Genomic DNA, 18,426 nt, shown 5'->3' with positions numbered 1-18,426 from the left:
ACAATAAAATTAGATATATTTATTTCAAATATATAAATAAAAATATATTTATATATTTTATTATGTGATTAAATAATTTTAATAATATATATATATATATATATATATATATATATATGTATCTATTTGTATATTAAAAAAATACATATAATATTACCATAATAAATTTTATCATTATTCTTAATAATAATTCTATTAACATCTTAAATAATTCTATTACTCTTTAAATCTATAATTTTGATCTTATTATCTAATTTTTTTTTTTTTATCTTTCTTTTATTTTAATTTAGTTTGATTTTAAAAATAAATTTGACTCTCTTATTATAAATAAATTTAATTTGAATAAATTTAAATAAATTAAATCAAATTGAATTTATTTTTGCAAACAAAATTAGTTCAAATAAGATATTATTGACTTCTATCACAAGTTGTTGAGAATTGAGTGGATAAGCCAACCAACCACCACAATTTCTTACATTGTTTTGTTGATTTGCCGTCATTTTTCACAACATTTCTATCATGTTTCTCGGCAACTCATAAATAATTCTAATGAAGAATTATCAAAACACTGTTTTTGACTGGACAGTTCCCGCTGATACCATCACGGACATGTAATTGTACGACTGTGTGTAAATGCTTATATTTTAAGCAAGGGTGAAATCAAAGCCTACTCTAGACTGACTTCAACATGTCTGAGTTCCACGTTGTTTGTTTTCATTCCAAACAAATCTTTTGGATTGGAACGGAAACTATATGTGTTCGATTTTAAATAAATAGTTAAGTATTTATAATGATGTGTTAATATATAATTAAATAATTTAAATTAATAATAAAATAATATTAAATTATATAATATCATATTTAAGATGACAATAGGCCATACTGAGGCAACTCATTAAGCTTGAAAGGCTCACAACACACCCAAGGGCTCTTCGATTATACATTCAGTAGACTAATTTATGTGTTTTTGTGAGTTGGTCTATCAAATTATAATTTTTAAAATTTTTTTAATAAATATATTTGTTTGACCCACAAGCCCAGGGTTTTGGCAAGACCCAGATGACCTGTAAGTTTGGCACAATTTGCAATTTTGCAAGTTATATCTTCGTCAATCATGTTATAGGAAGAGAGCCTAAATTATGCTTGGGTTGAGACCAATATGCTGATCCAGCCCTCTTACATGTTATTTCATATCAATTAAATACAAAATTAAATATTTAAAACTGAATCTAGAAAACATTCTCTTCGGATTTATCAAGAATTTGGCATGTGCACGACCTTCCTTCAACTTGATCATTTTAAACTCTTATCATCTTTTATTTGAAAAGCTTTATTTCAAACTTTGACACTTTCTGGCGTCCATTTTCTACAAATACTAATAATAGTACAAAGCTTCTGGTAGGTCATTGCCCAACTCTTGTCTCAAGTCTCAGCAAAAGTGTTCAAATTGGACTGACTTATTCAATGCTGAAGTTTTTTTGTCTCAATCTAAGGTGTATTTGAACCAAATTGAATCTAAATAAAGATCAAACTCAAATGGTAATTAGTGACACCAGAAAGAAGAGTAAGAATTATCAAAAAAGAAAAGTCCCCAATCAGGGTGGATTCAAGATGAGATAACTCAGTTTGAATCTATTATTCGAATTGGTTGAAGATTGTTGTTGAAATGAATGGGGTCATGACGAGATAAATAATATCATCAAAGAGAGATTTGTGTTGAATCTGAACAAAACTATTAAATTAAAACTTTAACTCAACTTTAGTTTAAATCAAATCAAACCAAACAGGTTCAATTTGAAACCCCTAGTACAAGAAGTTAAAACAGAGAATTACGTTCTGCCACTATTCAATGGCCCAGACACAAGTTTGCGCTTGTAAGAGTAGAACAAATTGGGCCACAGCCACAGAGGCATTAATGAAAATGTTGGAAAGAACAGACTGATTGATGAACAGTAATATTGCACTAGAAGACAGACAGCAGAAATAAGCCAACACTTTATTGTCAACAGAGTTTTTGCTTGTCTGGAGAGGTAGCTTGAATAACAAAAGTTGGGATATGCCTAAACAAGAGAATATGGACTCTAAATCCACTGATGACATATCAAAAATAAAACCATTGGATCTGATGTTTCACCTGCTTCAGTCTTTTTGCTAAGAGCTCAACAAAAGCAGCCGCCCAATAGCACAGATAACAAGCATTTCAGTAAGGCACCAGACCTAACGCGTAGTTTATAATAATGATGAGCAGACAATTCATTTACTGCTAGACCTCTAGATAAACACTTTATATCAAAGAAATTTACATGAATCCAACAAATTACAGGATATCTACTACTACTGGCTAACCAGTAACTGAATCAATTATGAATGGAAAACGGAAAATGTATATCTCAAAGGTATTATAGTCTGCAACCCGATCCAATATGCCTATATACTCATTCATGGCAATGTCTGGCACTCTTGAAATCCCATATGCTTTGTAGAAAGATCCAGGCATTGGAGAGTCTATTTGGCTCCTATTATGCTTGAGGCAAGTAACAGAATTTCATCTCATGGAGAAACATCAGCAATAGGTTGGCTATGTTTGGAGTAAGTTCTCCAAATGCAAGAAAAGAGAGGTGTTAATAAATAGTTGAAGAATCCCAGCAATCAGTATATACATGATGAATTAATAACAATGGGGAATCACATAACTGCAGAAGCAGTGCGACGAAGATCCATCGTACTATTGTTGAATTTTCCACCAGGCGGCCTGCCTTTAAAACTGCCATATCTATCAGGCTTTGGCTGAAAAAGGGATGTCAGCATTCTCTCAAAATCCTGCATTGAATATTTTGCATACTTGCTGGAATTTGCATCTTGCTCAACCAAGGGTCCATAATTCTGCATATAGCTTCTGTAGATAGGCACAATACTCTGCACAATAAGATGGCATGTCTTCTCCCTCAGATCATTTTCTGAGATAATCCAATATGCCTGCTTCGTGTACATCTCATCAAAAGCTTCATTGAATGCTTTTAGCCTTCTCTTCACGAGATCACGAGCAGTTGCACGCCCACCTGAGAACATAATCAGACCTTCTCGGCTTAGATGATTTGGGAGCTTTCCCCAGCTATCTCTAAAGAAGATTGTGGAATAATAGTCCTTGTATTGTTCATGTTCTCTTAACCAAGAATCACCCAAGAGATTGCCAAGCTTTGTTCCCTTCAACTGCTTGTACAAATACCAATGGTTATTCATAGCAAAAAAAAGGGATAAAGTGGTATCTTCATAAGCCTTTATCCATGCTTCTATATTCCCTTCAATAGCTTTTATCACATTCACAACCTCATTAATAAGAAGCCTCTCTTGGAACTTCTCATGCTTCCAACTTCGGTGAATCACTAGGACCTGAGTCAGAATTGGCTTATAATCATCCCCAAGCAGTTTATTACAGTATTCACTGACAAAGCTCACCAATTTGGGAACACTCCCATCTGGAGGAGGTGGGATTTGTCTCTGTAATTCCACCTGAACCAAAAGTTCATAGAAAATCTCCGCCGCACCATCAATCACTCCCCTGATGAGATCCTTTGTCAAGTTTTGGATTTCCTCGCATGCTGCTCCACCGAAGAGTCGATTAAAATCCAATCTTAACTTGTTCAGAGATGCAAAGATATCCAGTAACTTCAAAAGCTTAATTGGATCTTTCTTACTCTCAGTAACAGTCTTCCCAAATTGAAGAAATGCAAGCATTCCTGCTTGTGCAGCAATCTTTGCAAAGCACCCCATCCACACATCTAATCCAATCCTCTCAAACACATCATTACAAAGCTTGAACTCGGCCTCAAACAAATGCTTCACCGCAAATTCCAAATGCCTTCCCCACTGTGCTATATACCCCTCTATACTCTGTACATCACTAAATTCTGAAGTAGATATCTCAAGATAGTCCAAATTAAGTGCCTGCAAACTTGCTCTCACATTTGAGCCACGAACATCTACATAAATCGATATGCATTCTTCAAGTCTATTATTCACAATCAACCTACCAAGAATTGCTTGCAACTTCTGAATAACGGTCACTGGCAAAGGTGATGGGGCAATGCAAGCTTGTTCACCTAGTGCTGAAGGTGATGACATGGGTAGAGGCTCAGTATGTTCAGTCAAGAGCCGCCGGAATTCACTTTCTAATTTATCCAATGAAGCATCTAAAAGCCCACCATCAAGGCGAACTCTTCCTTCACCATTCTGCAACTCCCTAAGACCCATCAGGGAGTTCTTCAAACTCAAAAGGTACTTCTCGTCAGCCACTCGATTGTCCTCCAAATACTCGACAATATCCTCCAACCACTGAATCGCCAATCCACAATTATCACCCAAAAACCTCAACGCCTCTTCGAGGCGTTTCATCACTGATAGATAGCCAGGAAGATCATTCCTAGGATCCGATAATAATGATTTCTCCAACCCATGAACTGCATCGAAAACCTTAAGCACAGCGGCAGCAGGACCCACAGCACGGTTAATGTGGCCCCCAACAGCAACAAGCGCATCCTTGTCAGCACGAATGGGCCGTACAGCAGCCTCTAAAGTGGGCAATCTTAGATTAATCTCATGTAATCTTGGCCCTGCTTTTTCAAGAGCTAACCCTAAGACTTTTGATTTCTCTAAGCTTAGCTGCAAGGCCTTCCTCGCAGAGAACAATTTCTCAATGCCAGTATCCGCCATTTGAATCTGAAACCCAGAACTTAAAATCAAAGCCAGCAAAATGCAAAACTAACCAGGACCCATATAACAAGAAAACTTCATTGTTCCTCTATTTTGCTCTCAGCCTCTCACCCACCACCAAACTTCGACCCAACAAAAGAGGATCAACAACCACCAAACAAACAAGACCCGGATAGTCTATTTTGTTATAGAACCAGAAAACGAGAGAAAACTAAACTAAACTACTCACTCTAGTCTTTGAGTAGTATACTAACTTGAACCGCAAGAGAAGATTCGGTGGAATAAGCGGATTCAGTGAGAGAAAAGAGAGGGATAAACCCTAAAGATGAGAAAAATAAGAGTGTGAAAAAGAGAAAGAGAAGGCCTTTTCCAATGGATCCAATACAGTCAAAGTGCAGGACAGTAAAAGCATTGCCAAGCTATTTCTTCTTCTGCATATGGGTCTTTCCCCTTCAGGGAGGAAGCTTTTTGTTTTGGCTGAATCGTGTTGCTCTGTCTTACCAGCCAACATTATTTGTTCTTATTTTGAGTAAATACTAAGTTGTTGTTTGTAAGAAACTTGGACAAATCTTTATTTTACACCTAGCTTCCATGCAAATTAAAAAAACAAATCAAATTTCATTGGGAATACTTAGCATGCAATGTTTTCAGACTGATGAGAACTCCGTGTGGGCCTAGAACGATCTGATCATTACTCTAATTGAAGGTAAATTAAATAAATATTTAAATAATATTTAAATAAATAGAATTACGGCCTACTGATATAGGGTAGAACTCCTATAACAAAAAGTTTCATTTCAATTTGATTAATTTTATGAAAATTTTAACAAATATTCAAATTACATGAAAATGTAAGGTATACTAATAATAAGTATTAATTTAAATATCAATAATTATATATTATTATATAATTAAATGATATTTTATTTTTAATTTAAAATTATAAAATTACATAATAATCTTTCATCATTAATATTCAAATTGATATTTATTATAACTTAATAGAAATATGGTTTAGCAATATGGTGCATTCCCTTCCAATTGTTGAAACTCTAACTGAGTTCATACAATTGTAAAATTATATATGCTGACATTAAAATAAAAATTTGATTAAATTGACCTTAACAAATGATTTGAGACCTATCATGATTCACTTGATTCAACAAGGGATCAGTCTATTTTAATAATTAATTCAACTTTAAACATTGATTTATAGTGGGGTGATTGCTAGAATTTAGTTGAACAAATTCAACCAACTAATTCGGTCACCTTGAAATGAATGTGGGTTTCTACCATTAAAGAGTAATTTAGATTGGGGACATTAAAAGAGGATATAGATGACTTTGGGCCTCTTGTATCATGTTGAAGAAGAGAACATGAATCCAATGATGAAGCTTTTAAGGTTGCAAGTTGGGACAACTTAGAGGTCAAAATCACTGGCTACACATAATTGGAAACATAAATTGGAATTGGGATTGATTCTTGGCGTTATAATTGATCCTTTTTAAGTGGCCTCAAATTCCCTATAAGGTTCACCATGTCCAAAGTTGAAGCTTTTGCCATTACACTCAAAGTCTACTCAATTCTTTTGATGGACAGGAATCTCATCTTTGATCAAATAAACGTCTGTCTGCCCCGTGACCCACATCCCACTACTCAAAGCTATGAATGGGGCTGACTTTGACAAGGTTAACCCCGAATAAGATATACTTTGAAACAAATTTAATTTAATTTAATTTAACTTAAATTCAAACTACTATGATCCAATCCAACTCTAGCTATGAATATAGAGGTTGATTTGTTTTGAAATATTATTATTTTTGAATCATAAATAGTGGCAGATAACTGCATTAACTACCAAATCTACCCTCCTTAAATGATAATAATGGGTTCAAGTTTCATCCATCACCCTTGAATGTTCAACACCACAGAAAAATATGCAATCACAATCAGACCTTGATTAGAAATCATGGTGCTCGGTCATGGACCCAGCCGTTTTAGTTGACTAGAAATAAAGTCAAAGTGACACATCATCCATTTACCAAATGACAATTAATTAAATAATTAATTAATTTTTTATCTGCTTTAATTTTAAACACCACTAGGAAGGCTGGCTCTCCTTTTAAAAAAAGAAAATTTACATGGTACCCCCTCAACTACTTCGATATTACAAGTCTAGGTCAAGTTTCTTATCCACCCACTTACCTCCCCTTAATTTTTTTGGTTTTTCTTACGTTGACTCAAAGACCAACCCAACACCTGCTGGAACAATGTTCTCCTGCATCGCAGTTTGAACGTGACGGTGCTCCCCCTCGTACGTTACAATTAGCATCGTTGGATCATCTGGAGCCCTCTCCACGTGTTTCCTCGCTGGACACCCTCTCATCGTACTGCACTTGTAGTAACCGCTGTAACAGAAATTAAAATCACGTTAAGTAACAGTCTTTCCTCGCTTGACGTGGATTTCACTTCGTTAGATCAACGGTTAGAGATGAGGTTGTAGACTAAATACCGTGGGTAAGGAGAGCCCTTGATCGGCTTTTGACCGTACTTTCTCCAAGAATACTCATCCGGTGGAATATCCGCGATCTTAGGACTGATCGCTGGGACTCGAATCGTTTTCTTCACCCGATTTTTTCTGTGAAAGAAAAAAAAGAAAGATCCCGATTATTTAATTAAAATAGTTAACCAATATCTAATTCATTAACTAGTGTTTTTAAATTAATTGTTTGATTTGTGCGCCGTAAGTACTATTGTGTGCCGTGTGCATATAGTGTCACCAGTCAAAGTTCACAATTTTTTGATAGAGTCTATTGTCCTTGTCAAGCGGGGCCTATTCATTAACATGTAACTGTTCGCTAACCCAACTCGTTGACCTCTAATCTCGGCCGATTCAACTCAGAACGAATCTGAGATTCACTCGACCGATTCCTACTAAACTCTGGGCATCACTTTCTAAACCCACCGTTGATTTTATGCAATTACTAACGCCTTAAAATTCCGAGTTAAAATGGTTGACAGAATCGACATGAGTTAACAGTTAAAAGTGAGCGAAATATCTAAATCTATGCTTAAAAACACTGAAAGTGAAAGAACACCACATACCTTTTCTTAGAGCAGTGGCACTTTCCGTTGCCGTTGGTAGATCCGGAGAACTTTCCGGAGAGATCATCAGAGTGCTCGAGATGATCGTGGCGTCTCTTTTTGTACGACTGTGATGAGAGCGGTGGTTTTCCGGCGGAAACAGTTGCAACTGCCGGAGCCAAAAAGATCGAAGAACCTCCCTGCTTCCCGTTCGAAACGCTGCCGTCTCCGGTAATAGCAGAGGACATGAACGACGAGTTCGAAGACATGCAAAAGCTCTCTTTCGAAAACTCGAGTTCGGTGGGTTTAACATTAGTGTTAAACAAACTAGGTTTGGTGAAGTCGAGAGTCAGACTTTGCGGCTGTGACTGGACAAAACTAGCCGGAGAAGGAACCGCGGTTGCCGGTGGTGTAAACAGAGTAGGAGTTAGGGTTAGGTTTTGTTGAGCGTGAGGAACAGAGAAAGAGGCTGGCGCTGCTGCTCCAGAGGAAGATGAAGAGGATGAAGAGTGAATCGGTCCACGTCGGAAACGGGCGTGTCCGGTTCTGTTAAGGAGAGAAATAACCTTTTTAAACTTAGAAACGGTTAGATCGGTAAGGTCAGTACAGTTCATGTGATTCGACGATTGATGATGAGACATGAGACGGATCAGGTGTTCCATGCTCTTGAGTCCTTGTGCTGCAGCTTCTTGTATAGCCGTCTGATCGTCCATATTCCTCGGAAAGCCCATCAGCTCCACCGCCATTCTAACAAAGCTTTTACAGAGAGAAGGTTTAGAAGAAGCTCAAGAAATTCATTCAACCCGTGAGAGTAAGAGTGAAACGACCAAGAGACGTGGGAGTTATAAAGTCGATTAGGTGACCGGATGACCGGGTGACAAAGAAAAGTCCAGAGTCAAAACAGAAGATGTATCCTACGGCTGAGATGAATTTGAACTTTTCAAGGTTGATGTAAACAAATCAGAAATTGTGGGTGGTGGGTCCTTCTCATTGAAATTAAAAATAAAAGAGTCAAAAGAAGCTTCATGCTTTTGAATTTTCGTAACCGCTGTAATTGACGGAATTGAAAGTGCATCCTCGTCAAATCGTGTATACTATTCATCTTGAAAATTTAGTTTTTTTTAAAATTATTATCATATAAAATATATTTGTTAAAATAAAATAAAAAATATAAATTTTAATTAATGTATTATTATTATTTTAAAAATATCATAAATATTTAATAATTAAAAATTTTGTAAATACATTTTTTCTATGTTATATTTTTTAAAAAATATTAATTTATATTATAATATATATATATATATATATATATATATTATCATATTAATTTGATATATCTTATAATACATATCATATTTTATATATAAAATATATATTATATATTATAAAATATTAATAACTATATATAAAAATATTTTTATTAAAATATTTAATAATAAAAGATAAAATATATTTAAATATTTGTAATAATCTGAGGCGGTTAAAAATAGTTTAAATATTTAATACATATCGTCGCTATGTATTATGTAACTCTATTATAATTTTTGTGAATTTATTAAATATGAGATTTTTTTAACCAGAAAAACTCTTATTTAAATTGGATTAACTGTTTAGAATTGGAGCAACCCCAATACAAGTTTTTCATCTGCGAAAACCTCTTTGCGAGTTCAAGGAAGCTGACTTAAACGTGGGGAACACGTGCACTCGTCAACATTTTTAAATCAGAAGCTGTTGACCAAAATTTTCTTCTTCCTCTTGTTGGTAACTCTTACTGGACCGTCAGATTTCTCTTTATAATCCAACGGCTGTGTTTTACCTTGGAGGGTTCACTGCTGCATTTACTTCTTTTAATGTTTGAAAACTTTTAAGTATCTTTCTTTGATTGAAATTTTGACTCCAACTTTTCCAGCAGCGGTCAAACTCTTCATTAAAACTACGTATTTGTGATCTGGCTCTGCTGGAAAATATTGTTTATCCTGTCATTAAGAAATTTATTGGGAAAATACGCACCAAACTGTAACACTTTTTTACTTAAGTTTACATGGAATGAAAAATAAAACTGTTTGTATTCATTATATTTAAATTAAGGGTAATTTAAATTTGATTCAGTTTTTAAGTTTGAAATTTGATTCTAAGTTAATGACTCGAGTTTACGAATTAGATTTGTGACTTAATTTTGGGCTTAAGTTTGAGGTTAATTAATAAAATAATATTATTGAATCAGATTCTATTTAATTCGAGTAATTATCTGTCTGACTTGTTAACTAAATTGAGTCAGATTCTATCTAATTCGAGTTTAACTCAATTTTAAAAATAAATAGACTTTCATAATTCAAGATTGACTCAAATTCAATCAAAACAAGTTTAAATTAAATCAAATTAAATTAAGCAATTTTTTAAGATTCATATTCGATCATACAAACTTAAGCTAGTATTATAAATTTAAATCAAAATTAAATCAACTCTCCTCAATTTGGAGTGTGTTGGCATAATTTTCTGTATTAATAATAATCACAAATTGAATGATTCAATTAATGTCATGTTCATGTTCTTTTCTCGTGAGTATTTTTCCAAGTTCAATGAAGATATTTAATTTCCAAAGTAATTCTTTCTTACAAACATGAGAAAAATAATTAGATTATGTCTACGAGCTGGAATTTAAAAAAAAAAAAAAAACCGTGTGCTTGACTGACCAAGTCCTCCACGACTCACTTGATCTTCTATATTTGTGTTTTACTTCATATCAAATTGACCAAGTTATTTTAATCTTTATTAATAATGCTTATTGTATTACTTTATTTATTTGTTTTATTAAATTTTCAAATGTAATTAGTAATAGATCTTAAGAAATTAATTATGATAATTATCTTGCTAATTAGTCACCTATTCATATACGTCGAATGTAATCCGAGCTGATTCAAAATTCAAATCAATCAAACTAAATTCAAGCCAATTCAAACTCCACTCAGATTCAACCCAAAAATCAAATTTATATTTAAGTTAAATTGGAGTTTTAATTATAATATTCGATTTAAGTTTAAGTTAAACAAAATTTTACAATGATTTTTAATTAACTATTTTAAATTCAAATTAATCTTATACATATCTTTATTTAGATTTGGCTTCCGTGTTTGATTTGAGATTCTAAGATTAAGATTTATATATAATTAAAAATGGATTAGGCCTAATTTGACACATCTAATTATATCACTAAAAAGTTGTATACATAATATATTATCACTTTGATTCATGAACATTGAGAGTTTAGGAAAGAGATTCAAGCTCGAGTTTGATTATTCATTTTACTTAAATGAACTCAAAACAAATTTTAATTAATTGAGTTTAAACTTAAACTTAAGAATTTTGTAATATCAAATTTAAATATAAGTTCAAGTTTGGAGACATTCGATATACTAAACTCATGAATTTATTTATTTGAATAAAATAAAACGATATTATTTTAATTAATATATATTAAAATAATATTATATAATCAGTTTTGACTCAATTAAAATATAAATCACGTTCGATTTTATATTAATTAGAGATAAAAAAAGTATTTTTAAATAAATCTTATGTAGAAAATAATTATTTACCATAAATTTGTAATACTATTACATAAAAATTTGACTTTAAATTTGGGAATATCTTAAGGGGATAAAAAAATAAATAAATGGCATCCCTTGTATAAGGAATAAACAAGTACAAGAGCGGGTAGGAGTAAAAAAAATATATATATAGAGGAATAAGAATATCTTTTTTTTTTAGTTTGAAGAAATATAATTTACCCTACTTTTAAAAAAGTCAAAAACAATAAAAAAATAAGACTAAAATTATCTAATGTTTCAATTAGAACTTGAGTGCCAACCCATTCACATCTATTTCAAGATAGGTTATGTTTGAGTTCAAAAAGTCCACACCTATTATAATAAGTTAGGTTGATGTTGGATTAAATTCAAAATGAATTAAAAGAATTTCAAAAATTAGTTTAATTTAATTCAAAATTATTTATATTAAATTTGAATTCAAATTCAAAATTAGTCAGATCAATCAATTGCCATAATGATGTCATTGTTAATTCAAATTATAAACTTAAATTAAGCTTCGAATGTCAAATTTAGAAACTAAACCAAATTTGAATGATATTTAACTTTAACTCAACGAATTTGAGTTAAATTTAAATTATCTAAAGATATTTAAACTCGATTTGATCGATACCTTCCCCTAATGTTATTATTTATTGGATTACTTTTGCCATGTTATTATTTAGTTTGTAGCCGCTAAGCGTAGTTGGAATATCTTGCTTGAGGATTTGAGTCGATATTTCTGAAGATAATTTTTGGCCACGCCAGATTCCTCAAATATTTTGATATTTCTTCCGCATTATTTATTATTATCTGTTAAGATAACATTTATCAAATACAACATTATCTTAATCATCTTCATAATGATAGTATCTTATTTCATTATCAAGTGTATTTAAATTGAATTGATTCAAGTTAGCAGTTAATTTGAGACTAATTCAATAATATTTTTTGTTCGTAAATAATATTATTAGAAAACATTAAAAAAATTGTTTGAATTAAAATAATCGTTAACAAGATATATTTGAGTGTTACAAAAAGCCGATGAGAGGTCAATCTCGAGTCGAGAAACTAAACTTGAACCAAGTGAGACAATGACTCAAACTCAATCCAATTTACATCACGTTTACTTTTAATTTTGTTATTTTCATTGTAATTGTAATATTTCTTTTGATACATTAATATTTTTTTCATTATAATATATTATTTGTGTTATTATGTGCATGTACTGTTTGTAGACGAATTTATATTTAATTATCGACAAAATTAAAAAATATATATTTATAATAAAATTTCCAGGTCCAGACTAACCAATTAAGCTCAAAATCAATAGTTATAATGAAGCCCAATAAGGAAGGGTTAAACCAGAGTCCAGAACCAGGCTTTCTGTTATGGGTTTATGATCACTGGACCGATAAACGACGTCGTTCGGTTCTGCTACTGCAACGCCAAACGCCAGTTACGTGACCGGTGAGACAAACCTAACAACAGTGACAAAAAAATTGAAGTTTTTCTGGCCAACAAATTGACATTTGACCAGCGACAGACAACTAAGCCGGCGTCAGATCAAAGACAGAACAAATCAGAAATGAAAATAAATTTTCATTTTATATTTGGACTGTTAATCGTCTCGACGCATGAGTTAGAGTGGCGCAAATCGAAGCGAGGTATACTTTCTTTGTTTATTAATCAGTCTGGTTTAGTTTTTTGGCTGTTTTGTTGTTGAGAAAATGTGTGGAGTGATTCGTTATTGATTATGCAGAATATTAAGGGAGAGAGGATCAAACGGTGAAAGAGACTTGTCGGTGGAGTTAATTTGATTTTGAGTTAAAGCGGGAGTGAAAACGGAGTGGATTGGATGGACAAGAACAAGAACCGTACCATCTGCTCGCTGCCGGTCGTGAATCAGTTAGTTCTTATTTTTTAGTGTTACCGTGTGGTTTCTGAGAAAATGTTGCATATTCTGACGTTGTTTAGGTTGCGAAAAACTTGTTTGTTTATAGCTGTTTAACTGGAAAATACATGACATTAGAGTATAGGATCCCTCCTAATTTTGTGAAAGTGGACAAGTAAATTGTCACTTGAGTTTAGATATCTTAGCTACCAAATAGACTGAACAGTTTTTATTGGATGTTTTTGTTTCAATTGAGAGTTACATGTTGTCAGCTTCAACAATTTCGTCAAAAGAAGGATGGTAAGGGCAGTAGTGGCTAAGGAAAATCATCAAAGAAGTCTATTAACTCAGAGCAGCATGAAGCTGATGTAGATGCAGCTTCGGCTTCTGCTGCTGCTTTACCAACTGGATCTTTAACTCCTGAAGGGGAAATGTGGCTCATGTTGATGCAAATCTGAGAGTTCTGGATTTAAATTCAACTGAGAATTCACATGATCCTGAAGTTGCTGTTGTAGCCAGTGAACCTTCATCATTGGCTATTGTACCTGAATCAAACACTGTTGGAGCACTGTTGGCTCATGAGGTTGAATTACTTTGACAGGAATTGCGGGTTGTTAACGTAGATGCCTCAATCCATGATGAAGGGGAGAGTACTCAAAATGTTGATGTCAAGGAAGCCAGAGCAATGCCTTTACGAATTGTAGGTTTACCGGTTTTTGAAGGGGAAACCAAGCAACAATGATCAAGTTGCTATTGTGATAGATACTGATCCTGGTGGTAGTAGTGGTAGGTTAGAAGACAAAGACGAGGATAAAGTTGATTGTACACTAATACACATGTCTTTTTATTCATGTTCTTCATGCCATAGAATTCAGTAGACGCGTTATTCATATGTTCTAATTTCACTTTTCCTCAGTTCTTGGTTTCAGGTCACTTACCACATCAAGAATTTTCCCAAGATTTACATGACCTGCAACAGACATGATAGACGGCCTACGGTAGGGCTTTATTCTATTCTTCCTTTCTTCCTTTCTTTCTTCTTCTTCTTTTTCTTTTTTCATAGATTTAGAACTTGTATAGTTTGGGCTAAAACAATCTTGTATATAAATGAAATCTTCCACGGTCTCTTGTGACCGGGCACTCATGCAACAACCTGCCTTACATCTTGGTATTATAGTCTATTGGACTGTACTGCATGCACTTCTAGCTAGTTTTGTTTTTTACAAGCCACTTTGGTTAGTGATTCTTTCTTTTTACATGGTAATGGCATCATATGACTCCATTGTTCTTGCATGGTAATAGCATCATATGATTCCATTGTTCTTGCATGGTAATAGCATCTTGCAACTCAGTTCTGCATGACATTTTCTTTTACTGAGGATAGGGATGTAAATCCAGCCGAGCCTCTCACAAGCAGCTTGCAACTCAGTTCAAGAGTCAAGATCAACTTGTTTAATGTCAAGTCAAGCTCGAGCTTGCTGTTGGTTAGTTCAGTGAGTTTGCGAGCTCACGGCTTAATTTGGCTAAAATATCAATAAATCTTTAAAAGTTTCAAATCTTGTACTTACAATCTTAAAATCTTATTCTCTAACTTTAAATATGAGCATAATTGATACATGCATAAGTTATGGTGTTTAAATACACTTCTCAGCTTTGCATGATTGCACCTCTTGCTTGATTGATAAATGTAGGTTCTCTGTTCAGTTTGAAGGCAAGATGAGGAAGGCTGGTGCATTAAACATGATTAGCCCACAAACGAGCGTCCAGCTTTCTGTACGATCAGTTTTTTTGCTTCTAGCTGTGCTCAGATTAATCGATTATTCAGGTAAACCAGGCTACTGCGATTTTCCATTTTTAATTTCATAAAATCTTAGATTTGCTTGGTTATTTCAACAAGCAAAATAGATTTTGATTATTTGTTTAGTAGAAAGAAACCCAACCAAAAAAGTTGTATATAATTACAATCATTTGTTACGGGATCTTAAAAGTGAAAAGATTTTGTTGGTTTATACACAACTACAACATTATTTTCACTGTGGGTGCAATTCAAATTTTTTCTTTTCTGTTAAAATGATCAAACCTTATTTTTAACTGAATTAAATTTATCAATTTTTTTACCAAATGGATTAAACTTTTATTTTGTCACAAAGAAATGAACTAAACTTTTAATGTTGTTAAAAATTAATTATACAAATTTTAGTTTTAATCTAGATTAGATGATCGAGATAATTTTCGGTTGATATGAAATTATATAACTTTAAACCCTTTTTTATTTTCAACTTTACCTTTTTTTCCAAATTTATTTTCATAAAACTCATAAAACATGCCAAATTAAATAAAATCTAGACAGAATTAATTTTTTATTTATTATTAAAACATAATAAAAAAGTTGTGTGAAAGACATAGTAAACAATATTTATGTCAAAGTACCAAGATGATGACATATGGTTTTTAACATAAAAAAATGTCTATGTTATGCCTTTTTTACATTATTAAACGTCAAATAATAGATTAATATCTTCATAAGAAACAATAAAGTTACTCGATTTAATAAGAAGAAAATCTGAAAATTAAGCACTTAAAATATATATAATAATAAATATAAACTGTGGGACATTAAGAGAATATATTATCATTAATGCTATATACACAATTCTTGTGCACAAAAAAATTATATAGATTGATGTGGGGATACCTTTGGTCTAAAGCATCCACCACATCAATGTTACATTAATATTATATCATATCAGTTTGTATTACAATAATGTTTTGTAAACAACATTATTGTAATACTATACTGTTATTCATAGTAAAATAACATGGACTTGAAATTTTATTTCAGGTAAAGGGAGACTGATGAAATGTTTTACTGGTGATTGGCAGCACAGCAGTTGACTTGGTCTTCAAATTCTTTAGCATTGCCATTAGCGTTCTCCTTAAATCTTGCCATCCGAAAATGCTTTAGCTCGACTCCTGTTGTCTCTCCATGAAGCACAAGATCAGCCAAAATCTTTCCCACAACCGGGGCCATCTTGAACCCATGGCCTGAAAACCCACCACCCACCACCACATCTTTCCCAAACTCCTCCCCACCCAAAAAATCAATCACAAAATCCTCGTCTGGGGTCATCGAATACATGCACAATTGAGTAGCAACAGGCCCGTTTGAATCGACCCGACCCTGAAACCGCTCCTCTATCCACTCCTTCAGCTGACTCAAAGAAACCCGGGTCCCCACGGCCTATTATCCGGATCACACGGATACCCACCATGCACCGCCACTTTAATCAGTCCCGGATACTCCAATGAAGGCGTTCCATATATATATGGATTCCCATAACTTGCAAAAGTTGGAAAACCTCCACCAATGGCGTAATCTTCCTCGTTTCCTTCTTTAATCCTCCAATAACACACGGAGGTTTCCAATGGTTGAATCGGTAAATCCACCCCACTGACCCTTTTCGCCAGCTTTCCCAGCCAAGCCCCCGCCGTGATCACACATTTCTTCGCCCAGAATGTCTCACCATTGCTGATTATTACGATAATTCCACTGCCCTTCACATTGTCTTTTACTATAGCTTTGACCTCCATGTTATCTCTAAGAACTGCACCGTTTTTAATGGCTAGTGTTTGAAACATGGACACTGCTTTTGTGGGCTTTATCACACCACCGAGCTCAGTCACCAGCCCAGCCCAGTTCTCCGGTATGTCAAACCGGCCGGAGAATTTCTCGGAGACTTGGCGCCGGTTAAGGACTTGATGTGGAACATTATTTTTTTGACAGCTAGCTATTACTGAACGGAGAGACTTGTTTTCCGACGGACCCATGTCGAATTGTTGGGTTTTGAAATAGACTTTGTAGCCTATTTCGGACTGGGCTTGTTCCCATAACTGAGAAGATTCGGTTACCAAAGGAAAGTAGTAATCTTCTGGGTATGTTGAACGGATGGTTCTTGACTCGCCGTGAGACGAGCCACGGTGGTGCAAGAAATCGAATTGCTCTAAAAGTAGTGTTTTCTGAGCTCTCTTGGCCAGCTGATAGGCCGTGGAGCTGCCCATGATGCCACCACCCACAACTATTACGTCGAATTCTTTGGAGGATTCCATCTCCTTCTCTCTCTCTCTCTCTCTATTGCTCGAAAAAATATTATTCAGCAGCCAACCACCAAGCTCTGGAACGTCGATCATGTGACGGGAAAGTCGCTTTTCAAGGAGAGAGAGCCTGGATTTTCATGTTGGCTTGGTACTTTAGTGCTTTGTCTTTTGCTTGTCAAATTTAATTCCTTTTGTAATGTTCTGTAGGCGATTAAAGTTTAGTGGCTGTGTTAAATCTGTGACGTGTCGTTCGTTGCCTTTGTAACATCAGGGTGGATTGGATACAACTCAGAGTTTGGATTGATTCAAGTTTGAACCGTGTCACTAGCGTGAATAATATTATTAATATGAAAGTTAACATTATTTAATAGATAAAGGAGTCCTTTTCAATTTGAATTATCAAGTTAAAATTTTAACTTAAAATTGATTTGATTAAATTAAATTAGTGTGAATTTGAATTACTGTTTCGGTTTATTTAAGCTATAATCTTGTTGATATCATGGCGCTAAAGTTTGTTTTGTTAGTATTTTTTTTTTTTCTCTTACGTTTCTTTTTTGGTATTTGAATGATTTTTCTTCATAATCAAGTTTCCTCCTTTTTAGCAATTCAAATGAGTTTTTAAGCTAAGAAGCGTCTATATTCTTATTGAGCTGGAATCGAACATTAACCCCGATTGAGTCTAATCCACCTTGAGTGGTGGCTGGTGACCTTTAATTCATATTAAAAATTTCAATGCATTTTTATCCCTTTGAAGTGATGTTATAAGACGGCGCCTTTCTGCATAATGCATGTGAAACACGGATATTAAAGATTGTGGGCGACTGATTCTAATGACTTTATTTGTCCTATTTGCGTCATTAACTTGAGGCCGCAATACTTATTGCATCAGCTATATGGTAAAATTTCAAATTCTCAATATTTAATTTTTAAAAATTTAAATATTTATTTACAAATAAATATTTATTAAAATTTTTAATTAAAATTATGAATAAAAACATTATTTACTAAAAAATTTAAAATTTTATTATATTTTCATCTTAAATTTAAAAAAACTTA

General features: G+C 33.5%; 3 protein-coding genes across 3 annotated transcripts; all 3 read right to left on the bottom strand.

Annotated features, from left to right (window-relative positions):
• Positions 1–1,974: 1,974 nt before the first annotated feature.
• LOC123199987 (exocyst complex component EXO70A1-like) lies at positions 1,975–5,345 on the bottom strand. Its single transcript, XM_044615053.1, has one exon. It carries the CDS (start codon positions 4,708–4,710, stop codon positions 2,686–2,688), a length of 2,025 nt encoding a protein of 674 aa, XP_044470988.1. The 5' UTR covers positions 4,711–5,345; the 3' UTR covers positions 1,975–2,685.
• Positions 5,346–6,766: 1,421 nt separating this feature from the next.
• On the bottom strand, positions 6,767–8,621 carry LOC123199918 (probable WRKY transcription factor 17). The gene is made up of 3 exons (XM_044614960.1): positions 7,816–8,621; positions 7,223–7,348; positions 6,767–7,118 (listed from the first exon to the last, which is right to left on the bottom strand). The coding sequence occupies exons 1-3, from the start codon at positions 8,538–8,540 to the stop codon at positions 6,941–6,943; spliced, it is 1,029 nt and encodes a 342-aa protein (XP_044470895.1). The 5' UTR covers positions 8,541–8,621; the 3' UTR covers positions 6,767–6,940.
• Positions 8,622–15,891: 7,270 nt separating this feature from the next.
• LOC123200729 (probable sarcosine oxidase) lies at positions 15,892–17,611 on the bottom strand. Its single transcript, XM_044616079.1, is given in 2 exon segments — positions 15,892–16,500; positions 16,503–17,611. Coding segments are annotated over 2 exon segments (1,320 nt in total). The 5' UTR covers positions 17,464–17,611; the 3' UTR covers positions 15,892–16,141.
• Between the last annotated feature and the right edge of the window lie 815 nt (positions 17,612–18,426).

Source organism: Mangifera indica, chromosome 17 (assembly GCF_011075055.1).
Source record: "Mangifera indica cultivar Alphonso chromosome 17, CATAS_Mindica_2.1, whole genome shotgun sequence".
Lineage (NCBI taxonomy): Eukaryota > Viridiplantae > Streptophyta > Magnoliopsida > Sapindales > Anacardiaceae > Mangifera > Mangifera indica.
Note: the sequence above shows the minus strand (reverse complement) of the source record. Positions and strands in the feature narration are given on the sequence as shown.

What these genes read in the sequence shown, in the direction of transcription:
- LOC123199987 (XM_044615053.1), bottom strand. Translation starts at nt 4,710, where the DNA reads ATGGCGGATACTGGCATTGAGAAATTGTTCTCTGCGAGGAAGGCCTTG.
- LOC123199918 (XM_044614960.1), bottom strand. Translation starts at nt 8,540, where the DNA reads ATGGCGGTGGAGCTGATGGGCTTTCCGAGGAATATGGACGATCAGACG. An exon ending in TGCCACTGCTCTAAGAAAAG is followed by an intron (nt 7,349 to 7,815) that starts GTATGTGGTGTT and finishes TTTCTTTCACAG; the next exon opens with AAAAAATCGGGTGAAGAAAA. An exon ending in AAGGGCTCTCCTTACCCACG is followed by an intron (nt 7,119 to 7,222) that starts GTATTTAGTCTA and finishes TTTCTGTTACAG; the next exon opens with CGGTTACTACAAGTGCAGTA.